Here is a 25713-nt window from a genome sequence, read left to right as displayed (position 1 = left end):
CTGCTCTTAATCATGTCCCATGGGAGCTTCTTGCAGCTTTGCTCGGTAGCTCTCATTACTCATCTTGTCTCCCTAAATAAAGGGACCTGCGGAAAGCGGGGGCTCTCTGGGGGTGCGGACACAAGAATGAGGGTGCTAGGTGCGGAAATAAACTGCAGAGTTCGAACGGCTTAATAACCCCATAATAGTTTGTTTCTTGTATACAAATGGTCTGAAATGAGTGTTCCGAATAGGTGGGTGGCCTTTCTCATGGTCACGGCCATCTGGGCAACCAGGCTCCTGTTGTGGCTGTGCCGTCACTTAGGCTCTCGCAGTCCTGAGCTCGCAGCCGGCGGGTGGGAAGGAACAATGGAGCAGAGATTCTCACACTTTCACGGCTTCCTGCTGTACAGACCAGCCGAGGGTCTTGGCCAATGCAGATGTGGAATCCATAGGCCAGGTTCTGCTTTTCTTACAAGCTCCAGGTGAGGCTGAGGCTGCTGGCCCGAGGACCAGAGAGGCAAGAGTAAGGAGGATGGAGCAAGGCGTCTTGGGGGAGGGTAGAGGAAGGCAGCTTTTAGGGATGAGGCCTGACGGTGGCATATTTCATACATAAGCCTCACTGGCTAGACCCCAGTTGCACAGCCCAGCTCTCTGTAAAGGGAGGCTGGGGAATGTGGTCCAGCTGTGCACCCAGAAGGAAGAGGACAGGTTTGGGCATCAGTAGGTAACTTCTGCTATGTGGAGAGTCCATGGAGGGCCAACCCCTTTCACCAGCTCCACCTCCAGGGACATGCAGTGCCTTCTACCAGCGACCATGGGGCAACAAGACGGGAGTGGACGGGTGTCACATGGCACCGCCTCCTCAGTGGCCTGCCTCACCCCTGGGACTAGGGTGAAAGAAGCGGGAACCTGGGCTGGTGGAGGGGATACCTGCTTAACTCTTCGCTGCAGCCCCTGGGACAGACCTCAGCGCGAATGTCCCAGAGCTCGCAGGAGGATGGGAGAGGAGTTGACCATGGGGCATCAGGAGGTTCCAGAGGAGAGAGCCAGGTGCCCTTTGCCTCCTCTCAGGCTGCCTTCCTGACCTGTGGGTGTGCTGCTCCTCCGTGGCAGGGACAGCCATCCCACCCTTGTGGGGCTTGTGGGTCGTCACCCCTTCTTTCCAGGGAGACCCCCTGCAACCCTGTGGGGTGTAGGTCAGCAGACAGCTATGGGCATGGATGCTAGCTTCAGTTTACCCCCTGCAGTGGTCCCTTTCTTGCTGCCTCACTGGAGGTTCTGATGGTTAGTGACAACATCCGACAAGGGACATCTTTCCACTTACCCTGTTCTACTTCTAAGCCATAAACTAGGAAACTCGGGGGAAAATGCCGCCTTGGCTCACTTTCAGTGGTTCCGACCCCAGGAGGTGGGTGCGCTTTCTGATTGGTGGGTGGACAGAGTCTGATAGCCATGGCTCAAGCAAGGCTCTGTCCTTATTTCCTTCTTCATTGGTTTATTTGGGGGATGAGCCCACCCGACAGCCCTATGTGGTCAGCCCCAGTCCTGGGAATCTGGGGGGGCAGCTTGGGCAGAGGGAGGGAGGGAGTTCATAATTCTTCTGGTGCTCCGAGTGCTCTTCATGAAAGGAAATGCAGGAAGCCTACTCTGGCCTCAAGTCCAAGTTACTTTCTGGAATCCAGCTTTGGGAATAATGAAGTGGAGGTTTTGAACTTGACCTCTCTCCTCTGTCCATTTTTAACTTCCTTCAGATCCCGCAGGAGGTGGGCTATGAATGACTGGCACCCTCTGGAACCCAAATGAGACACGGATTGCCCAGCACGTACTAGCTGGCAGCTGTTGGCATTTTGGGAATTAGGGTGAAAGAATGAGGCTGCTTCTAGCGGTAGCGGCTCTTTGTGGCCGAGGGTGAGGAGTCATAAGGGTTCATCTGGAACTGAATATTCTAGTGGTTAGAGTCAGATTTCAAAGCCACAGTGGTGCTTCTAGGTGAGCATATTCATCCAGAGTCATCTGAGTTTATCTACTGTGTTTTATGGTGCAGTTTATGTCGTAGAGTTAAGGGGCTTAAAGTCACTGAGTGCAGCCCTCAGAGTCGATCGCGACGTTTTGTCAGACGTGATTTTCCCAGGCTCTGCGTCACCTGCAGTGACGGGGAGCTCACTCTGTCTCTGGCCATCAGTCCCATTTTGCATCAGCTGTACTTGTTAGAGGGCCCTTTACACCACAGTGTGCCTCCCGGTGGTGTCTTCCCTAAGTCTGCCCTCCGAGGCACCTTTATCCCTCAGCTGTTGCCACAGTAACGCTGCCTGACCTTCTGAGGGGGGACCCAGTGCCCCAAGGCAGTGAGCACTGACTCATGATCACTGTCTGAGAGTCGAGTGTGGTTCTGCTGGTCCGGGCTGGGCTTGTGGGCCACGTGGCTGTGCTGCTCACTGCGTGGTTCAGTGGCACGGTTCAGTGCTTCATGCTCGGTTCTGCTCAGGACTCCTTCTCGTTGGTCTGTTCTCCAGCCCGAGCTGAAAGGGGCCACAGCTCCCTGGGGTGCATTCTTCTCACAATGACACCAGAGCGAGAGGGCAAGTCCAGCAAGGGATACACAGTTCAGGCCTCTGCTTGAACTGCTCTGTTAGCATCCTGTTAAAGCAAGTGCAGCCCAAAGTCACAGGATGGGGACTCGCCCTCTGCCTCTTCCACAAAGCCAGAGGCCAAGGACGCAGCTCCAGGGAGGGGTGGGGAACTAGACACAGCCCTTCAACCTGTCAGCGCAACTCCAGCGAGGCTCACGTCCTTCCGAGGAAACAGCCTTTTAAATGCTGGACAAGAGTCATCATGGTTCGGCAAATGGTAATAATGGCATCAACTTTGAGGTTGGAGAGAATCTGGGTCTCATCTCTCTCTGCCTGAGTGACCTAGAGCAAGTCGCTCAGTCTTTAAATAAAATGAAAATCCCCAGTCTCCCCGGGTCATTCTGAAGATGAAATTGAATAACATGTAAATAAGACACCTGACATCCGACTGGCACTTCTTCAAGTGCTTGGTGTTACTTACGCTTCGTTCCAGGCTGACCATCTTCCAGTTGGTTCTCGCATTTCTAGAGGATCTTCCTTGCTGACTTGACTATATCATAATTTAAAAAAATATATATATGTCCTCCTGTGATCCATTCTCTGCGCTGAATACAAGGCTCCAGGTGGAGAATGTTGGAGTAAGGTCACCTCCCGTACTGTCCAGGTCCTGGTTCCCCCGAGACAGCCCAGGCTCACAGGAGGTCATATTTCACCTCATTTTACTTGTGGAGGTCGCCGTTAACTCATTTCCTGGGTTTTCATTCCATGCTTCCTTCGGGAGCCGCTGGCTATAATGTCTCTTCTCTAAATATTTATAATGTGTCTACTTTGTAGAAACGCGTTGTATACGTTACTCTCTCTTTGTTCTTATAACCGCCCTGTGGAGTCGGGTTTCCATCCCCAGTCACAGAGGAGGACACGCAGGCTGTAGTGTCCTCGGGCTCACCCAGCAGGCCCTCCCGCGTGACCCGATTTCTGACCCCCGTGTGGATGGGAGTGACTGGTTTTTTTCTCTCTCTCTCCTTGTCCACTTCCCGCCCCCTTTGTGGGTCTCCAGGGTCCTTCATGATGGTGAACAGCTCCGGGAGGGCCTCTGGCCAGAAGGCCCACCTCCTCCTGCCGACCCTGAAGGAGAACGACACGCACTGCATTGACTTCCACTACTACTTCTCCAGCCGGGACAGGTCCAGCCCGGGGGCCTTGAATGTCTATGTGAAGGTGAACGGCGGGCCCCAGGGGAACCCCGTCTGGAACGTGTCCGGCGTCGTCACCGAGGGCTGGGTGAAGGCAGAGCTGGCCATCAGCACCTTCTGGCCTCATTTCTACCAGGTATGGTGTTTTGCCATGGTTTGACTTTTTAAAAAAGTAATCGTAAATCTAGATCCCTCTTGCCTGCCTAGAGTTAAGTTGAAAAAGGACTTAGCTTACGCGCTTGTTTGACTCGTGTGGACCGAGCCTCTCGTCCAGCCAGGCCCTGCCTCTTGGAGCTCGTGGTCTGGAATAGGAGCCTGGTGTACAAATAATAACCACAGAGTGGGTGTACCAGGCTCCCTCGGATGCTGGAGGGACACAGGCATTGAAGCCTTTTGTAAAATAATTGATGAGGGAGAGATTGTTATGTGATGAGGAAGATGCTGTGATTATCCTGTGTTACAGGTGAAAAAGCGGAGGTTCAGAGAGAGGAGCTAACTAGTCCGACATCCGCCCTGGAAGTGGGGGTGTTTGGGAGAAGGCAGTGAGGGTAGCTTCTAAGGTGAGATGATAGCTAGGCTGAGCCTTGAAGGGTGAATAACTGAAGAAGGAAGGGAAAGGCTTTGGGGTAGGGTCGGCCATGGGCTGGAGGAGTGAGGGGGAGATTTTGGCCGAGCGTGGAAACTCAAGTCAGTTACCGGAGGTTGCCAAGTAGATACACAGGGAATGAAGCCTGCAGGGGTGAATAGGGCGTGGGGGGCTTTGGCTGCCAGGCTACGGTGATTAAATGGCACACGCACACGGGAGCCCACGCAGGGGCTCACACACGTGCATGCTGCCAGGCTCACGGCACACGCGGGGACACCCACATGCACGTAGGTCGGGGGGCGGTGGAGAGAAGACGGGACCTATCAGGAGTTTCAAAGACCCTTGAGAGATGGATTTTAAATTTCACCGGACCCCAAGCGCTGGCCTGCACGCACGGTCCTGTGGATGAAACACAAGTTTAGTGTTCAGCGGTGCTGGTCTCCCCATACTAATGGTTTCTGTGTTTACTTATTAAAGTCATGTTTCACAGTCCTGAAATTGGCTCCATAATAAATGGAGATGCCTCTCTTTCTTATTAGTGACTTTGCGACACCAGGTTCAGCGGGGCCTTGGGGGGAATGTCCTTCTGCCATCCCCCCCCTCTACTGTCTCTCAGGCGAGCAGGTCGGTTCAAATGCCCCTTAAGCCCTGCCTCAGGTCCCCGCTCCGTTCCAGGTGTTATTAATTCTGTTTCATGTTTTTAATGATTCTGAACTTTTCCATCTCAAGATTCTGAAAAAATAATTCTTCATTAATTTTGCAGCCACTGGCTCACTCTGTTCTCTGTCCCCTGCCCTGGTGAAATCACCTTTTACCTGGCACTTGGGATTGTTCTGTAGGCCCCTGACATTTCGGACCCACCTGACTTGAATTCGCCTGGATGCCGAGCTCTTTCTCAGGAATTCCCCGGCACCTGGCACTCTGTAGGGCTAGTAACTTCATGCACAGTTCAGGAGGGCACAGGCCTGGGCCACTGTCCCTGCTTAGGACTCCACCCCATCTCCTCTCTCATCCACCTTCCCCTCTCCCTCCTCCTTGCCTGTGCAGGCCTCACAATTTCAGCCTAAGCAGTCCTTCCCCACGAAAATGCATATGGGCCCCCTCCTAGCAGGAGTCCTCGTGAGCCAACAGTTTTCTGTCTCTTACCTTCGGAGAAAATGTTTGCAGCCCCCTGAAATTGTTGCAGTGCCGATTCTCTGCTGGAGGACTCCAAACGGTGAGGATGAAACAGCAGGTCTCTTAAACTGACGTATCGCACCCTCCCCCAAACATGCATACAACCTGCTTCTTGGAAGGGTTGAGGGAGGCTCATCTCTGGACCTGTCTTGGGAAGTTACTTCCTGGCTTTGCCCAGCAACTCATACCCAGGGAGAGGTTTGCGTCTTTCTGGGCAAGCCCCATCCCCCACACCCCCACCAGGATGTCCCTGAGGATCTAGGGGCTGGGGCATGTGCAGTCGGCAGTAGATTCACATGGCAGCCTGGGGGTTGAAGACTGCCCTGCAGAGAAGCTGGGATTCCCAGCCTTGGCCTTCTGCTCCGGTCCTCGCCCCCATAGCCTGGCGTCGAGCATCGCTGGGTGTCGGCAAGGCCCATTTCAGCCCCACCCCCTCCATCCTGCCCTCCCTGACCCCTGCAAACCGCACTGTCCTTTACTTCTCTGACTCTTCCCCCACTCCTGGCTTTCATTCCTCAAGGGCCTTGTTTTGAGTTTCCTAGAGGGTGCTGGCATCCCCTTGTCCCTTTATGCTGTCCGTCCCTAGGAAATGGATCTGGCCAGGTACTGGGTGGGGTCCTCCTGACCAGGGCCCCCACACCAGAAGCACATTGATGGGGCGATCATCTCCATCCATGGTCTCAGGTGTCTCCTGACTCCGATGATCCAGGTGCCCCAGATGTTCACTGGCCGGGAACCTGGCCTAGGGGTTGAGCGGCGGCTTTTCAACTGCTTTTCCTGGACATATTAGAAGAAGCTCTTTTCTGCCGTTCCTGTTCGTTTGGGTGGTCTCCCTTCTGTGTCATCAACAGTGCAAAGAACCCCGGATGGGGCCTCACATCTCTCCCAATGTCTGCACGTCCCTGGCAATGCTGCCTCTGTGTGAGCCTCGCCTGCAGCGCCTGCTGCAGCCGAACCTGATTCCTCCCATTGTGTTCCATAGCACTCCGCCCCATGGCCTCTCACAAAGGCTTCTCAAGGCCTAGCTCACATTTGGAGGTCTTGTTTGCATGGTCAGGAACTTGACCATGAGCCCTAGATTCCTGTTTAGAACTGTTAAGTACTCCATGTGGCTAAGGCGATATTTGGAGTTTTGGGGCTACGTGGTTTTTTTTTTTTTACATGTGGTTTTTAAAAGGGCGATCCTGCCAACTTCTCCTAGTACCCATCATTTCCCCGTGGCCGAGGCCCGCCATCCTGTAAAATTTAGTAGCACCTTCTGACCACCATTCGAGGTCTCCTTCTTCATTCCTGGAGTTGTGCCACTCAGGATTAGCCCTTGTTTCTGGGAATAGGCTGCTGGCCCAAGGACTTGGGTGCAGGCCTGCGTGCTAGCCCCATTGCAAGAGTTCATTGTTCAGGGCGCCTGCCTGAGCAGCTGAGTCCAGGTGGGCCCTCGAGGGCTCAAGCCCATCGTCATGGACCCCCCTTCCTCTCATTTCTCTCCAGGAAGTACGGTATACTCCCGGGGCTGGGTCTGAGACACCTGGTCTTGTATCTGCACTGTCGACCCTCCACCCCCCAGGCCCTGGGGAGTCTAACTCACAGCAGGTGGCATGACTTTTTAGAAAAAATCTAATTCTGGAGCGGCAGGCCAAGGACAGGACCCTCCTGGCTTTGGCAGATTCTGTGAGTATTCTGCTCTGAGCCATCTGGTGGAGTTAGGGGGCTCCCCAGTTCTGTTCTGCAAGGTGCTTTGTTCTCAGTTCCATTCAAGGCCTACCTGTTGGTGTAAATATCCATTAAACCCTAATTCTAATGTCTTGTGAGTGTTGAGCCTTCATTAAGGACTCTGTGGGCTGTCATGGTCTTCTCCACGCTTCCGTGCCCTCTGCCCCTACCTTCCCTGGCTGCTGTGGCGCCTACAACCACAGGTGCCTCTTTACTGTTGTTCACAGGCCCCCATGTGGACCCAGAGCCCGGCCTCTACCAGCTTCTACCAGTCATGACGCACATCAGCGTGACTGAGTGTAGGAACTTTAGTGGGAGTGTGGGGTGGGACTTACTGGGGACGGTCACCTGCACAGTCCTTCACTTTCTCCCTCTCCCAAGATCTACCACCATTCCCTGCTCTCCCCTCTCATTTCCATTCCTGTCTCCAGAGCAAGAGAAATAGTGTTAGTGACGCTTATCAGTGTCTCACCGTGGGTATTGTAAGCAGTTTAGAATGATGAACTCAGTTAATGGAAAACCGGGACTTTCTTTCCTTTGTTTCCTACAGAATAGCATTCTCTCACATTTGAGAAACCTGAATCTTATCTACCCCAGTGCTTTACAGAAACATTCCCGAGAGGAATTCTGATGAATAAAAGATCCTCCGTGTTACTCTAGAATTCTTATTCTTGCAAAGGGAAGGAGGGGGAACAGCGGACCTGTGGATGTTCCACTGCCATGCATCCATTCTCCCGTGACAAGCCTCGTGTTCGTTCATGGAATATTTATTAACAATTATGGTATAGGTTAAATACTGGGTGATAACATAAGAAGCAGAGTGTTAGAAGAATTTCATTAAGCTCTCCTGTGATTCACTGGAATAAAAGTCAGAATTCTGCTTCACCTGGAGTTCTGGTTAGAGAGAGATGGGAAGCCTTTCACCAGAGTTCGGGAATGAGTGTGGCCGTGTGCTGAGAACCAGGAGACTGGAGTCTCTGTCCTTGCACCTCTGGCTTCCTTTCTGAGTTTTGTAGTTCAGGTGGTCCCGCTTCTTAGGGCTGTTGAGAGGCTGGATTAAGACCATGTAATTGTATTGGAGACCCTTATTATTGTGGTTATATTCCCTGATGTTATTGTTTTTATTATCAATCAGTTTCAGCTGATGAAGTTCCCTTTCTGATCAATACCAGTTCCTCTTCCGGTGTCCTGACCCAATCTGAATCCTGCCCTTTCCAGAATCTTGTTTTATTTGCTCCTCATGCCTTTATAGTCTATGCTACTTCCCCGATTCCTTTCTCTCTACCTAAAATCATGTTCTAACCTCTGCTATCCTAAAAAATAAATTCTCTATTGGGCTTTTAGCCCTTGGCCTTGAGCCCTAGCCCTCCTCCTTGAGCTACCTCCTCCATCTTTCAAGGTGACCTCATCTAGTTCTATAACTTTACATGACATTCAGATGCCAAAGCTCCACATTTGTAACTCTGGTTCCTGAATTACCCGTGAGCTTCAGAAATGGAATGTCAGCTTCCTGCTCAACATGTCCATTAAGACCCTTAATTGCCATCGCAACTTAACACGGCCAAAAGCAAATCCTGACACAGCCGTGCCTGTGTGCCAGTGCACACGTGCCAGTCACATCCTTGTCCTCGTGTCAGTAAATGACACCAGAATTAGCCCAGAAGCTCAGGCTCCGAATTGAAGAATACTGTCTGTGTCTTCTCTCTCCTTCACTCTCCTGCTATTTATCTAACAGCAGTTTTTCCATCTCTGCCTTGAAACCTCTCTCAAACCATCAGCCGTTATTCTCCATAGCTACCCGCCGTCAAAGCCATCCGCTTCTTGTGATTGGATGACTACAATAGCCGGTGATAGGTCTGTTTGTTTCATTCTTTCCCAGCTGCCCAGGTCCCTGTCAGTCATTTCCCACTGCCTGGTCAGGAAGATTCTTTTAGAATGTAAATGAGAGTATGTTCCTTCCCTGCTTTAAATCGTTCAGGGACTCAGAAGAAAATCCAAGCTCCTTCGTATGTCTTTATAAGACCCCTTGGCGTTAAAAGAATTTTGCATTCATGGGTGATTATCATTGTGACCTCATCGTTGGTTATTGCCTTCTGAGGTCACTTGCCAATTTTTCCTGTGGAGAGTTTGTTTATCCTGTTGAATCTCAAGAATTCTCCACGCAAAACAGGTCGTTAACCTTTCTGCTGGCGCACATGTTACAGATTTTTTTTTCAACTTGCCATTTAACTTTTAATTTTGTTTCAGACTTTGTTAACATGCAAAACATACTTTGACATCATAGTTAGTAATAAGGTGTTGTATATTTAAGAAATGTATAATTTTTCAATGATAAGAAATTGATTTTTAAGCTTTTATCGTTAATTTCTAGCTTTAGTGAATTTGGCTAGAAAATGTACAGACCTGAACCTATACGGTTTCTTCTTCAATCCTGTATGATCGATTGAAGTTATACTTTAGCCTGTTATTTGATCTGTGTGTAAGTAACCCATGAGCATTTGACCAGAAATTTTATTCTCTATATTCACTAACATTTGTTTAGTAAATGCACCATTATATACATACTTGACAGATGCATTTTTTCCCTATTTGATTGGTCAGATTCTAAAACATGGGCTAAATAAATATAAATGGGTTTTATTTAAAATATAACTACTATTTGTTTTTTTCATCATTTTCTTCTAAGTCTATTGGCTCATTTCAGTCCACTTAATGGTTTTTATTTTTCTTTTGCTATAAATTCTACTCTGATGCCTTTACATTATTTTTGCAACAGCTGTTTTCTGTTTATTTGTATTTCCCTATTATTTTCCTTTGTTCAACTTGTTATTCTTGAGGTTGCTGAGTCATTCTGTTTAGGTGTTTATCTTAGGACATACAATTAGCCTTCATCTACTCAGACAGCCTGAAAGCTTTTCGCTATTTTAACCTATTTATATTTATTGTCACACATACTTTCTGTTCACATCTGCTCATTTTTTATTACACAATTTGAATGCTTTTATACTCTTTCTTTATTACCTGTATTTTCTGTATTTGCTCTTTTATTGTTTCCCCTGTGGACTTTGACTTCAGCTTGCTTTGAATTATTAAAGCTATTACTCGATACATGGTTGTCAGTGGAAAGGCCTTCTGCTGCGTTCCTCCTCCCTGGGACGGGGCCGCTCTCCACGTTCATGCCTGCAAACTCTCCCCCGGCTTCCTGCGCAGTTTTCGGTGTTAACTCTCTCTGAAGGGCCCTGCCAGCTCTTCCAGAGAGGGTGTCACGCTGGCACCAGCTGCTTTGTGTTTGCCGTGACTGTCATTCCCAAGTCACTTTGCATATGTTGGCTTAGAGCGGCCTCTTCACAGCCATCACCGCCCTCTCCCCCATTCCCTGCTCACTAGTTACAGCAGTTGGACTCTGGGCTCCACGGGGACCCCTGACCCCCGAATCCATGAACCTGGAGTGACCACGTGGCCCACAAAACATTCCACATGGAGGAGGTTTTCTTGTCGGGCTCGTCACCCACCGTCCATTCCACCTACAGGCTGGAACTGAGGAGTAAAAGACAGGAGGGGGAGGGTCCATTCTATAGGCTGGGGAGGTGCTAGAGATGAAACGCAGTAAAGATTTCATCCAGAGCAGTGACACTGATGTCCCAATGATATGGCCTGCAAAACAGTTGCTCCATATGGTTCCTCTTAGTAGCAGGGATGGGATGACATAGGCAGACGTGAAAAACACAGAGAAGACAGAATCAGGAGAGAACATGAATGTGGGGAGCAAGGCTGAAGGAGAAGCCCAGGCAGATTCCCAGATCCCAAGCTCCAGTGATGCGGCAGGTCACAGTGCCAGCCACCGAGGTCCGTATATCAGGACGGACGTTCCCCTGGGCAACGAGGAGAGGGTTTGAAAGGAAGGCTGTTCAGATGGGTTGAAGTTTGAGTTTGAGGATCTATGGGATATTGAAGAGGAAATACAAATCTGCGAGCTGGATGAGTGAGACAGATGTTTAAGTTTTTAAAAGGTCTGGAGTGGAGAGCTGGGCAGGGGGATTATCAATGATTTGCAGCCATTGGAGAAAGTTTGTGGAGAAAGGAAGGAAGGGAGAGACGGAGGGAGAGGGAGAGGGGAGAAGAAAAAAAAGAGAAAAGAAAACAAAAGAGAAAAAAATGAGTAGAGGAGGCCCACATTTGAAGGTTGGATGTAGGAGAGGTCTTTAAAAGAAACCTGCGGTAGAATGGCCTCAGGTTTATCAGAAAAATGATGAGAGTAGAGCGTCACCAGAGCCTAAATAGAAGACAAACTCAAAAAGGGAGAAACTATGATCACTGACAATTGTAGACAAAGGGTCAAGTATTAGTAAGTATAGCAAATGTGTATTGAGAACCTACCACGTGGCACACCTTGTTCTAAGTAGTGTATGAACTCCTTCCACCTGAAAATGTACCCAATGAGGCAGACAGTATAATTACAGGTGAGGGAACTGAGGCACAGAGCAGTAAGGTAACTTGTTCAAGGTCATACATTGGTCATTGGTACAGCCAGGACCGGAACCCAGGCATTCTAGTCCAGAGTCTGAGAAGTACTCTGCCTTCCTTCTGAAAGTAAGATAAAGGTTAAAATATGTCTATTGGATTTAACAATTATGAGGTTATTGGTCTCTGCCATGAGAGCAGTTTTGGGGAGCACTGGGGACCGGGTCCAGATTACAGTGGGTTGAAATTTTACAGTGGGAAGTAAGAAAGGGTTGAGAGTCAGTATAGATAAAACTAGTGAGAATTTTAAATATGATTGATACATAACCAGATTGAACCAGAGAAGAACCTGCTGTCAGAAGGTAGCATTTAAAGTATAAGAGAAGCCCAAGCATGTACATTGGTCAAGGTCAAGACTAAAAGGAAGGACTTGGTGATGCAGGATTAGAAGAGATAGCCAAGGAGAAGCAAGAAGCTGGAAAATGCAGTTGAGGTAGGGGTCAAGCACACCAGCAGAGAGGAGGCAGTGGGCGGTGTTTAGGAACCTGACTTGAATGTAATCTAAACTGCGTTGAGTAGATTGATGGGTAGGAAGTTAGAGGTCAGCCCCTCTCTTGTCTCCTTGCCTCTCGAAGATGCGGTGTGGGTATCTGCTGGCATTGCTGGGGCGCCGTTGACAGGGGAACACCTGTGTGGGGTACGGGAGTGGAGAAGGCAGTCATGTGATAGGCTCGCCAAAGTCGTGATGAGGGTGCTAAGGAATTGGGGCTCCAGATGGGAATGGCATTGGTGATTATCCAGTGTGGGGCGGGCACCCCAGGTTTGTTGAGAATAGAGGGAGTCCAGGCAGGCCTACGATCTCTAAAAAAGTTGAAGTTCAGGGTGCCATATGAGCCTGAAGAGAAGGTTTAAAGGACAGTTGGAGAGGGGCATGGGATGGGAGGCTGTGCCAAAATACAGCAAGTTGGCACTTCCAGTTTCTGGAGTGGAGGACAAGCCCAAGCCTGTGGCTCATGCTGAGTGGAAGACCAGGCCATTGGAATCGGGGAGGTCAGAAGTTGGTCAGGTGGTCCACACAGATGGTCACAGCTCCTAGATGAAGGTAGAGCCTGGATGACAGAGAAAGCTGCTAACTGAGCCATAAAATCTGTGTTGAAATAAGCAGTCTGGGTGGCAGTCAGAATGGAGGATAAAAAAAACAATTATTGTCCTCGGGTTCCCAGATACCAGCGGTTGTACATGGGGCTTAGTTTGGAAAGGTATTGTTAACAAATTCACAGGGGCTGTGTTCCTTGGGGATATAGAATCAAATCAGGATAAATTCTTCTTTTCTTATGGCAGCTTCCAAGGTAAGCTCCTCCCTTCCCTTCATAAGAAGTTGGGGTTTGGCAACAACAAGGAGAAAGCTGCAGATTGGGGTCTCCAGGCCCTATTTTGGTTGTTTCCCTGCATCCAAGCGTTACTTCTGAAATCCATTAAAAATGTTCCACGTGGCTGACTCTTCTTTTGCTAGTCTCCAGCGTGTCGCCTTTCTACCTTGGTTTGAAAATCTAAGTTCGTTGCCGGGATGGCATCCTAGCCCAACACAAGGCCTCTTCAGGTGGTTCTGATGGGAAGCAGAATCACAGAAGGGCTTGGGGCGGGGAGGGTTCCCATGACCACTGCCTACGCCCACCTCTGTGAAATTGACTCCCGTCCTATGTGTGTTGCAGGTGATATTTGAATCCGTCTCTTTGAAAGGTCATCCTGGCTACATCGCCGTGGACGAGGTCCGGGTCCTCGCTCATCCGTGCAGTAAGTCTGTCCCCTACTCCCAGCACAGCCTTACTCCGTGCTGGAGTGGGTGCCTTGGAGGCTGCAGCAGCCCCCCCCCCCCCGCCTCCATTTATTCAGCTCACAAACAGCTCTCACTCCCTCTATTTTTTTTTAATTCTTCAAAAGTGCTTATGTACTCAGTGCAATCAGTCCTGAATAAATCCATAATTTCGCCAGCCTGTCCAATAGGCAGCACCTACAGGAATTTGCAGAGATGGGCAAAACATCCTCGTTTGAATCCCTCTCCATTATTAAGGCAGTCTACAGTCCTGATTGTTTATTAGTGGGATTCAGACCACTGAAGTGGAAGAATTAGCGGGCTTTGGATAGAATTGCGTGCAATTGCCTTAAAAAAAGAATACCACCAAACACTGAGCAAATTAGCACACTGTTCACTCACTGGGAAAAGTACCCCAAAGCTATTAATTTTTTTAAAGTAATTTTAAATACACTCATCAGCTCTGTGTAGGCGTAGAGAAAGGTTTCTCACAGTGTTTAGTACTTATGGTACAGTGTCAAGAGTCCTCAAGGGCAAACCACTCCTTCGTGCCCATCAAGTTTCCCCTTGAACTTCTCTCTCTTTGCTGCATTTATTGTGAGATATTTGAGTGTGTTTGAGCAAGGAGCTGTGGTTCCTGGATTCCGTAAATCTCAGCGGGGACAAGTCCTGGGTGTAGGGAGTTGAGATGACATCATATCACATTTGGTGGGAAGAAGGGCTGTAATCAAGGGGGTGTGCGTGGGGATGGCAGTAGCCTCTAGCGGGGCTTGTTGGGATGCCAGCCCTATTAGTTTGGTAGTGTTCTGCATATTGGGGATTCTCCTTGGTTTCTCGGTGGCCATTTGGTTCCAGGAAGCTCTTAGTAGGGCTCTCTATACTCCCTCGTCTAGCTATGAGTCATGCACACTATTGGCTATGGTGCAATTTGATCTTCCCTCAAGAGACACCGTGGGCCTGTCTCTACGTGCCTTTCAGCCCTTCCATTTTTTGGCTATTCTCATTTCAGCCCCATCCTTGCTGCTTCAGTTGATATGATTCTTCCTATTTCTGCTGCAATGCATTTGTCGGAGTCTTGAACATCATTAGACTGCCACTGTTTGACTCATTTTCTTAGAGCACCTTCTCTGGAGGAAACTGGGACAAGTTCCAAGGGGTTTGAGCCAGGAGTATTTGGGATAACTACGTGTGGTTTTGTGCAGGAGACCCTTCCTTCCCAGAAGTCAGCCTGCATCTCAGGAATGCTGGGATCCAGCCACTTTCCATTACTCTCTCTGGCTTATGTTCACGCCTCCCCTCGGCCTTACTTCCTGAGTCTTTGGAACTTTCTCAGATGGGTCTGGCCATTTAATCATGTCTGGCAAATGTCTCTGCTGAGCCAGACCTTCCTGTGAGAAACATCCCAGAAATGCCCCTACCCCCCTATGCAGGGTTTATATAGCAGATATCCAGATGAAGTCCATTTACCAGGATTAGTTGTCCCCTTTCTCAATCCCTAGGAATCAGTGTCAACTGTCCCTTGGAGTACGAGCTCTGATCTGAGTCTGGGCAGCTGTATCAGGAGACACCTGCTGTCCCTGTTGTCCACTTCAGCTCACTGAGCCCTGCACCGCCATCTCTCTGTAACAAGGCTTGGTCTTCCCCAGCCCCGCACACACCCCATCCTCAGAGAGGACACTGTGTGGTACATCCAGCTGTACTCGTTTTCTTACCCTGTGCCTGAGGCTTGCCCTTGCTCTTTCTAGAAGGTGATGTTTGCTTCTTCCCAGGAGAATCTTGCCTGGCTCCCTCTCCCAGGACCCAGAACTCTGTGTTCTGATGAGATTTTTTTGCCTCTTCCCCGAGGCCCAACCGTATACCTGTCTCTCACCTCAGACTCAACCACCACCTAGGTCAGACTGGCAAAGCTCTGCCTTGACTCCACGTACTGCTCACAGCTTCCCGCTGCAGCCAGATGCTTCCTTTGCTTTGAGAACTGTCCCTGGGAGAGGGTCCTTTGGAGGGCAGGTGGATGCCTTTCCAGCCCCAGAGTCTCATGGCTCCTCTCAGAACCCTCCTCTTGCCAGGGCTGCTCCTGAATTTAGGATTCTCCCGACAACCTCATAGCCTCCTGCTGAGGAGTGTGTACTGCATGGTTATGGAATTGCTAGAGCCAGTTACGCAGCCAATGGGCCGTGGGTTATAACTCATGGAAGACATGACCCTGGCTGTGTTCCTGCATAATGTGCTCCAGCCAAGTTCAACCTTGATGCTCAGGCAGCCGAAACTTAAACTTCCCAGAAATCAAGCTTGGAGGGCCCTGCAACAGTGGCTGGAATTGGACAAATTCCATTTAACCATGTGGACAGGTACTAGTGGTGCGTACCGCGCTCAGTGGTCTGGACCCTGCCTATGAGTCACGTGGAGTCGGGCAGGGCCTAGCAAAGGCCCCTTCCCACGGACCCATGCTCAGCCCGAGTCCAGGCAAGGTGTCCACCCCTCCTTTCTTTCAACGAGTAAAATGTTGAGCATTCGCTATGGGTCAAGAACTTCTGCTGGGCACAGGGGATACTTAAGTAATCAAGACAGGTTCGGTCCTTGTTTCCACTGTGTGCACTTAGCAGAGGGAGGAAAGACACTAAATAGCATTAAACAAGTCACTAATGTGGTTTCAGATTGTGATAAGTGCTATGACTGTAATAAATGTGGCTGACTGGGATATGGCCGGGCTCCTTAGACAAAGTACCCAGCGGCCATGTCTCGGAAGATGTGATATGAACTGAGCCCCAAGTTGTAAGAAGGAGTTTACTGCATCCGTCTGGGGAGGGGCCTTCCAGGCAGAGGAGACAGTCAGTGCAGAGGCCTTGCAGTGTGAGGCAGCTTGACGGGGTGAGTACCCTGGGGAGCAAAGCCAGGCTCCCCCACCAGGCTCCCCCTGGTGATGACCAGGCCGAGCCCAGAGTCATCATGGGCAGTTTCTATTCCAGTCCAAATGCAGGGGGCACTACTGGGGAGTAGAGAATAAGTCAGGAGATGTATTAGAAAGTCCTGGCATCATACAAGAGAGAGATCATGATGGCCTGGACCAGGGGAGTGGAGAGGCATCCATTTGCCATCTGACAAGTGTTTACTGGGCAGGAACTCTCTGCCCGACGCTAGTCTGAGTTTAGGGGAGGAAGGCAGATTCATTCTCTGCTCTCATGGGCTTCCCTTGAGTGAAGGAGACTGGAAATTCAACAAACAATCAGGGAGTTATATGATCTATAACAGATGGGGGACTATATGAAAGTGCTGAGGCTGCCATAACAAAATACTTAGCACGGTCTGGGGGGCTTTGACAGAGAGCACGTCCCATGCTTGGAGGCTGGGAGTCCAAGATGAGGTTGGCACGGGCTCTCCTTTGCTTGTGGACGGCCCCTTTCTCAGTTTGTCTCCACACGTGTGTCTGTGAGTCCAGATTTCCTTTTCTTATGAGGTCACCAGTTAGGTTGGATGAGGGCCCCATTAAGCAAAAAATGACTCATTTTAATTTAATCAGCACTTTTGAGACTCGATCATCAAATGCAGTCCCAGGATGGAGCATCGAGCATTAAGCCAGGTGAATTTGGGGGGTACACAAGTCAGCCCGTAGCAGATGGTAAGCCATGCTATGAAGAAACATGAAGCAGAGACAGAGACAGCGGTGGACTGATTCAAGGTGCATTTAGGAGGTAAAGCCAGCTGGGTCCACATGATGGGTTGGCTCGGGAGCTAGAGGCATCAAAATGGTGCATCCCCACTGTGGCTTCAGCTACTGGCGTGCGCTCCGGTGGTGTGAATCAGGGGAGAATTGAGTCTCGCCCTCCAAGGTACTAACCGTGCATGTGTCCTGGGGACTGCTCACGGGATCACTCATCATGCAGCCTGCTGGTGGCTTCCGGACTGTCCATTGGACTGCTAGTTCTTATTCTCCAAATTCCGGCCTCAATATTAGTGCTTTTATAACTTCACTCAGATTCTGGAAAATTTAAGTAGATTGAGAAACGTGCATCCTCTTCATGTCAGGCTTTTTAATTCTCCACTTCCATCCTCCCAAACTTTATCTCTGTGATCCTGTGGTCAGTATTTATCAACAAGTGTTCCAAAAGTTCCAGGGGGTAGTTAGTGCCCACTTTGTGATTGTATTCTTGATCGACTTAAGCTGAAGTGAGGGCTTTAAATGCTTGCCTCACAGCTCCCAAAACAATGACCAGAAGACAGGCGTAATACTCAAAGGAAACTATTTTCTCTTACAAACTGAAACCTCTTGTCTATATTTTATAGCCCATTTAACATTTTTGTGTTATTTGAAAATTCTTCCAGCCACTGCTATTTCTCAGCGTCGGCTGTGAGCAGGGCCATTGCAGTTATGACTGTGGATGAGAAATGTCACCTTCCAAGTTTCTTGCTCCTGAGCTGGCTTTTAGAATTTTATAAACTTTTCTTTTCCGTACCACCCTTGTGGGACAGTGTCACCAAGTGTCTGTTCCACGTTTCAAATGTATGTGCCGAGCTTTCCCCTCAATTGTGTGGCTTCCTACTGGGCGCTGTCAGGTTTAAAGAGAGAGATAAAGGGCACAATAATATGTCTTCAGATGCCTCAGTGACATCTGCGGGAGTTTAAATGTCACCCACATCAAGGCATTTTGCCCCAAATGCACAGCCATTTTCTCTTAACCCTGCTCGGTGGGATCCCATTTTTGGGGTGCTGGTACTCAGCAGCGGGGAGTGAGTGTGCAATGCTTAAAACCACACATTGGTGAAGGTCTGGGTCCTGAGGTCAACTGTGTTCAGCTGCTGAATCAACTCAGCTGCTGATGAGTTGGAGCTGGTGGAATAATTTTTTTCTCCCTGAGCTGTAGGTGCTAGGGAAAATAACAGTTGAGAGAGCACAGGGCTCAGAAATGAACTGGAATGGGGGGTGGGGGGAGAGGAGGAGGATCAGAGAGATCAGGAGCTCAGAGCAGTGGACTGAACAAGTCCCCAACCGAAGAGAATATCCAGAGAGAGAAATCTGTCCTGATCCGGGGATGAGACCAGGGCTCAACAATCAGAGACCACCATTATTTCATGGCGATGAATATTAAGATCAGGGGGGCCGTTAAGCCTCTAAATTCTCTGCCACTGAACCTAGAAGGGAGGGAGGAAGAGGGATGGAAGATGAAAGAATTAAGGCAAAAGGACTGCTGCATCAGAGGAGAAGGGGGAGTGAGAAGATAGCAGGGACATCGACCCAGAGAAGATCCATTTCTAGTTGCATACATCCCAGAGGTTAATTTGTTTGCCCGGTGTCCCCCAAAAGTAAGGTAAGGCACCCCTTTATAAAACCCAGTACAAAGCTTCCCAACATTACTGAAAAGGCTCTGAGCTTGAATGCAGAAAGGAATGTCCCCTTCCCTCTTTAAACCTGTGGCATAAACGGACTTTGGGTTCACAATGTCTCCCTGTGAAGAATTGACTTGAACTGATCGTTCCAAAAATAACTTTACAAATTACACAGGAGAGCAGAAAGGAAACAATTTCAGACAACCAAAGCAGCATGACTTTTGTCAGATTGACTAGAGGCAAGGAATCTTCAACTCTGAGAAGCCCCCAAGGAGAGAGCTTCCTTGGGCCTTGACTTCTGGACTCCACTCTAGTTGTGGGGTCCCAAGGTAGCATGAGGGGTCTCTGAGCTGTTGTTATCTTTTTAAAAACCTGGGCAGAAGGGATATGCTTTGGCATCATGTGTCTTCCTCATCTCCCCAAGGTTGTTGGTTTTCCTGGGTTGTGCAGGCAGTGATGCCATTTGGTAGACCAGATAGTTGAGGGTGAAGCCGATGGGGACAAAATGTTAAGAAAAGGGATCACTTCTGATAAAATATTTGGGAGCCGTGACAGGAGCCTGGACACAGCCTTGCCTGTGAACCCTTTCCTGGGACCTTGTGGTTCAGGTGGCCCCACTGACCTCCCATTGCCCAGGCAGCAGGAGAGTGTGCGTGGTAAGTGCTGACTTAGAGGCTAAAATGGGCCTGGTCTGAGTTCCGTTCCTGTCATTAATGCTGTGTGGCCTTGGCACATTAAATACATTAAACTTGGTGAGCCCCGTTTTTGCTTCTCTAAGAGGGAACTAATAATAGGGTTTGCTTTACAGGGATGTTATGCAGTTGAATTAGATAAAGTATCTAAAGCGTTTTTCACGGTACCCGGCATGGTGGGAGCTTTCAATAAATAACATTATCATGATTATTTGTCTGTCTGGATATTCGGCTCCCTCTGGAAAGATGCCCAAAGGCCCTCGTTGAACCTCCTCGATCCCCTCAACAACCCTCCATTGGGTCTTGCATTGTGGGAAGTTGGTGACTGGGTCAGCGTTAATTTGGTCGATGTGCTAGGGACCCTTGGCATTTTTGTACCTCAGTGAAGACACTCATTCTTCTGGGCATAGGTTATGTACCCACTCACCTTTGAAGAACTCAGTCAAGTGGGGACTTACCTTCCCAAACGAGGAAAGAGATGAGCCCAAGTTAACCAGTGTAAAACTTACGTTTGCTTCTAGAGTTGCTTGCTTATGGACACTGAGTTTCATCTGAACGTCATTTCTTCCGTTGGGCCCAGGCCCCAGAGTGAATGTCCTGCCTCCCTCCCATCCTTAGGAGGCCCTGTAGTTAGAGGGAGAACGTAGGCTCTGAATGTTTCCTGAATTCTCTGAGCCGCCGTTTCCTTACTGTGAAATGGAGATGATATCGCCGCCACCTGCACTGGTGTGAGTTACTGTGTAGACAGTAGGCCCATGTGGCAGAAATCACAGTCCTCACCAAGTAAACGAAAGCTACTAGTAGTCTCCTCTGCTTTTCCACTCTCCTCCCCTCCCCTTCCTCCTCATCATCTTCCTCATCAGCATCTTCGCCAAGGCCCAGCGTGGAGGCGTGAGGCCCACGGCGCTTCACTTCAGCTTTCTGCTTTCTGCTCAACCAGGCTACAGGGAGGAGTTTTTTGTGCTGAACCCTTCCCTCGGCTTCTTCTGCACATCGCATTGTTGCCCAGCAGTTACTAATGTGGATCTGAGGTTCTCAGAGACCTGGATTCATGGCTCGGCTCCCCCACTTTCTGGCTGGCTGATCATGCCAAAGTATGTAATTTTCTGACCTGTGAAATGGAGATCCTGCCCACCTCATGGATTTTTGGGAGATTTTAGGCAAGAGGATGTATATAGAGAGAGCTCTTGGGACATGTAGTAAGGCGTGGCTTATAGTAAGTGATCTATCAACAGCAGCTCTTCCCCGAGCCAGGCCACTTCCCAGAATTCCACCCTGCCCGGTGTCTCTCCTGAGCTGCCGTGTGCCCACAGAGGAGGGGGTTCAGGCTGTTGAATTCTGTCCTCACATGGTCTTTGGTTTCTCTCTTAGGAAAAGCACCTCACTTTCTGCGGCTCCAAAATGTCGAGGTGAACGTGGGGCAGAACGCCACATTTCAGTGCATTGCTGGCGGGAAGTGGTCTCAGCATGACAAACTGTGGCTCCAGGTAAGGACGGGAGAGGCCCCTCCTTGCCCCTGCTCATCCCTTTGTAAGGGATGGGTGTGTGTGCTGTGGTGAAGGACTTGGTGGGGAAGGGGAAGGGATATATTTTGCATACCTCTGCTCCTTGGGTGATATTTAGCATCCATGATCCTCTTAAATGTTAACTCCAGATATGTACCCATTTACAGATGGAGGAACTGAGGCCACAAACATTGAAGTACCAGAAGTAGACCTTTCCAAATAGCCATTGAACAAACTTTATCCTTTAAGCCCTGATTCCCAGGGCTAAGGCAAACTGATATTTTAGATTCTGGGTACATTTCCATTTCCATATGACTTTTAGAATCACTTTGTCAATTTCTACAAGAAAAACCTATGGGAATTGCTTGCAGCGAATCTATAGCTCACTGGGGAAAAAGTGACATCTTAGCAATAATAAAAGTGACATCTTTTGACCATGAACATGGTATATATCTTCACTTATTTAAGATCTTCAGTAAGTTGCCCTGGCTGGTGTAGCTCAGTGGATTTAGTGGCGGCCTGTGAACCAGAGTCACTGGTTTGATTCCCACTTTGGGAACACGCTGGGGTTGTGGGCCAGGTGCCCAGTAGGGGGCGCACGAGAGATGACAGCCCATTGGTGTTTCTCTCCCTTTCTCCCTCCCCTCCCTCTCTCTAAAAGTAAATAAATAAATCAATCTTAAGAAAAAAAGGATCTTCAGTAATTTCACTCAGCAAGGTTTGTAATTTTCGGTGCACAGGTCTTACACATCTTTTGTCACACTTATCCCTAAGCATCTCACATTTCTGGTGCAAGTGTAAAAGACATTTAAAATTTTCAATTTCTGATTTTTTATTTCTAGTACATAGAAATCCAGTTGACTTTCATATATTGATTTTACATTTTGCAACCTGTTAAATTTACCATGACAACTTAAATTTAAATTATTTCAAATAAAACTCAGAACGCGGGTGCCCGGCTGCACTAGCCACATTTCAGGCACACTGTAGCCACGGTGTCGGTCAAGTGCATTTTCGATATGGCAGAAAGCCTAATCGGAGAGCACAGCTGTAGAGAGACAGCACTTCTGGTTCCGGGGAATGGGAGCATTGCCTGAAAGAAGCTGACTCCAGTGTCTGCCAGCTTCACCTATGGAAAGACCTCCATCGTTTCTTCTGGTGGATGCAGTTGGGCTATTTGGTCCCTGACTCACGCCCAGCACACTTTGATGCGAATTCATAGCGCGGCATCTCCTCTTGTCTTTGGGCACATCTCCTGCAGCTGGAAAGTCCCCGGGCATGAAGCCCATCTGGCGGCCAGCAGTTCTTCCTTGCTTCTTAGCAGGGTAGCAGAATGAAAATAGCAGTGGTGCCTGCCCACCTTGCCGCCCCAGCTGCATACGGACCACAGGAGAGCAAAGCACACTTCTGCGTGTTGGTCTAGTATTAAGTAGTGCTGTGTACACTTCTCATTATTCTTGGCATTAAAGTGCATCAGGCTCCCAAGAAGCTTTGTCATTTTAATGGCATTGCCCGAGTTGAGTCACGAGAATGGGATGGGACAGTCCTGGGTACCTTTGTGTGGGCTTCCCAATTATTTGACGGTTGTTAACTGCCACACTTCGGAGTTGCACGCCCTAAGCGTTGGGTCTCTCAGTGGAAGGATGTGGAAGCAGGATGCAGTTGCGGTTTTGAAGGATACGCTGGAGCCGGAGAGAATGCTAGAATGGCGTTTCTCCACGTCCGCCGCTTGCGTGTGCCCCAGCCCCGCAGCCGCCAACGGAATCGAGGCAGCTTGTCAGAGACACGGTTCACGATGGCCACAAGATAAACGCACACCAATTGCTTGGGAAAGTTCTAACTGTTGCTCACACAGGCAAGACAGGAATTATTCCCAGGAGTCCTCATAAGGAAACAGCCTGTGATGTAAGGACCGGCATTCTCGGCTGCAGTCTTATCGAGGGCACACGAGTCAGTCTCACGGGCCTGCAGCACGTGATGATGCTCGGTGTGACAGCGATTTGGGGGTGTGGCTGGAGAGGCAGTGGGGTGGGCAGTACGGTTTGACAGAGGCCCCTAGCTCTGTGCCGATCCATCTTCATCCTGGGATACTTTAAGTGTGTCTGGTGAGTAAACTGATTCAATATTTCTTCGAGGAAACCTCCCCAAATACTGTCTCCCTCATCTATATTTCAGGAAGTGTATGTGCTGTGCTCTCTGGCAAATGCCTGCTGGGCCAGTTAGGTCCAGACTTATATCCGAGAGCGTGCTTGGAAATAAGTTAGCGTCTTTCTACAAAATATGAGGTGCTTGTTGTGGCTGTAGCCGGACAGAGACAGAGGGCTAGGGCAGCAGCAGGTTTCTTATGCACCGTGGCTTTGGGTCTGCTCCCACACCTAGAGGGGCAGCCTGCAGACCTGCCAGAGTTCTGCTCCATTTAACAGGGCTGGGGCGACTGGCCTGCGAATTTTCAGAGGAACTGAAGTGGACACATGGGGACCAGGAGGCGCCACAAGACAGTTCCAGCAGTGCTACCTCTCAGCAATGCCATTTCCTGCTGTCGCTTCCGAGATAAGCTGAGGAATCACTGAGTCAGCAAAGCAGAAACTTTTTTATCTATGGGTTTTGAGAAGAGTATGTCAGTGGCTCTTCTTTCTGGCAATGGTTGGGGAGCAGTCAGTGGGCTCACAGTTCGGAAAAATCCCATTGTCTGCATTGTGGAGACTTGCCTTCATTTCTGTGGAGTGGGACTCTGCTCACCCTTAAATGGGTTCAGATCATAAATAATAAGTTAAAAAGGAAGACCAGCCTGTGTGCCTGCTTTCCACCCTCCTGACAACTCAGTACACTCCTTATTTTTTTAAATTTTTTTATTGATTATGCTGTTACAGTTGTTCTGTTCCCCCTTTCATTCCCCTCCATCCTACCCCCCGTCCCCACCATTACCCCCCCTTTAGTTTATGACCATGTGTCTCAAGTTCTTTAGATTCTATATTTCCCATGCTATTCTTGCCCCCCATCTATTTTCTATCTACTGTCTATGCTACTTATTTTCTGTACCTTCTCCCCCCTTCTCCTCCTCCCACTCCCCTGTTGATAACCCTCGAGATCTTCATTTCTATATTTCCACTCCTGATCTAGCTGTCCTTTTAGTTTGCTTTTGTTTTAGGTGTGGTTGTTAATAATTGTGCGTTTGTTGTCCTTTCACTGTTCATGTTTCTTTAACCTCTTTTTCTTAGGTAAGTCCCTTTAACATTTCATATAATAAGGGCTTGGTGATGATGAATTCCTTGAGTTTGATCTTATCTGAGAAGCACTTTATCTGCCCTTCCATTCTAAATGAAAGTTTTGCTGGATAGAGCAATCTTGGTTGTAGGTCTTTGGATTTCATGACTTGGAATACCTCTTTCCAGCCCCTTCTTGCCTGTAAGGTTGTATTTTTAGGGAAAGGATAAGGGAGGGAAAAGAGAGGGCAATAAACATCTATTGGTTGTTTCTCATGCCCCATCTGGGGACCCGCCCCACAACCCAGGCATGTGCACTGACCCGGAATCAAACTGGCGACCTCTTGGTTTGTGGGACTAAGCTCAACCCAGACAGCCACACTGCTCAGGGCCTGGGGACTTACTGTGTTCTTACTACTCTCTGCTGGCGCCAGCTTTCATGGAATTACAGTGCGAGTCTCCCATCCTGAGCCCAGAACAATTCTAATCCTTTAGGTCACCAGGTGGCAAACACAAGGCCTGGGGGCCAAATCCAGCCTCCACCTTGTTTCTACCCAGCGGCAGCACCGAGCTCTTGCTTAACGGTTAAGGAGCAGTTACATTTATACTGCGCTAAAATTATATCCAGTCCTTTGAAGGCAACCGCAAGGCTGATGTGGCCCCCGGTGAAAACAAGTTTGACACCCCTGCCCTAGGGAAAAGGTCAGTAAAGGCCCAATACGAGTTATAGGCCAGCTCATCTTGTTCTGGGATGACGTCTCCCTGAGGCGAAGCATACCCATGGGCAGGGCGGGAACTCTGTGGCCTCCTGCCTGACTTGCTTCTTTCTTAGGTGATATACTGACCTCTAGAACCCAATTCGGCAGTTTTTCAAGCATTTTTGTCATGCAAATGGATGGTGTGCACTCTGAGTAGAATGCCCAGTCCAAGGCCCGGGGAGTGTTTAAAGGAAGGGAAAAGAACACCATTCAGGGTGTGAGTAGGTCTGACGGTGGCTGCTGGATCCGCAGGGTGGCACAGCGCTGTATGTGGGCCCATGTGTCCCGGAAGGCAACGTGGCCAAAGAGAAGCCAGCAAGTGCTTCCGTAAGTGAAGAGATGTGTGAAAACCCATGGTATTTACAGCGTTCAGTACCATCCACAATTTCAGCATCCACTGGGGTCTTGGAACTAATCCCCCATGGATCTGAAAGGGGGACTACTTTATACACACATATAACCACATATTTATAAACACACATATGCACATGCCTCTATACATAAACATGCATATAACACTATGAAACATATATTGAGGCATTTATTAATTGATCGTAAAGTTAGGTTATGTGTGCTTTTTATTTGGATCTCTATTCTGTTTCACCTAAATACGCTAAAATGAATATAGGTAATGACTATCAACAGAAAAGATGCTAGTAAAGAAGGGGAAAACGACAGGAATATTCTAAGGATGGTAGGTGGCCTTGGCAGGGCTTCAGGGCAGGCAGTTCCTCAGTAGGAG

The 25713-nt window shown here is 49.1% G+C and overlaps 1 protein-coding gene across 10 annotated transcripts in view; it reads left to right on the top strand.

The window, feature by feature from the left end:
- Positions 1-25713, top strand: part of PTPRT (protein tyrosine phosphatase receptor type T) — a 925330-nt gene that overhangs the window by 324761 nt on the left and 574856 nt on the right. For all 10 annotated transcript variants that reach the window (XM_053671225.1, XM_053671224.1, XM_053671220.1 and 7 more), the window contains exons 3-5: positions 3610-3881; positions 13391-13472; positions 20877-20992. In XM_053671225.1, coding sequence (XP_053527200.1) covers positions 3610-3881; positions 13391-13472; positions 20877-20992 — 470 coding nt within the window. The remainder of the gene's footprint in view (positions 1-3609; positions 3882-13390; positions 13473-20876; positions 20993-25713) is intronic.

This window comes from Artibeus jamaicensis, unplaced genomic scaffold (assembly GCF_021234435.1).
Source record: "Artibeus jamaicensis isolate MK-2021 breed Jamaican fruit bat unplaced genomic scaffold, CSHL_Jam_final contig_685, whole genome shotgun sequence".
NCBI lineage: Eukaryota > Metazoa > Chordata > Mammalia > Chiroptera > Phyllostomidae > Artibeus > Artibeus jamaicensis.
This window is presented reverse-complemented; position numbering and strand designations above follow the sequence as displayed.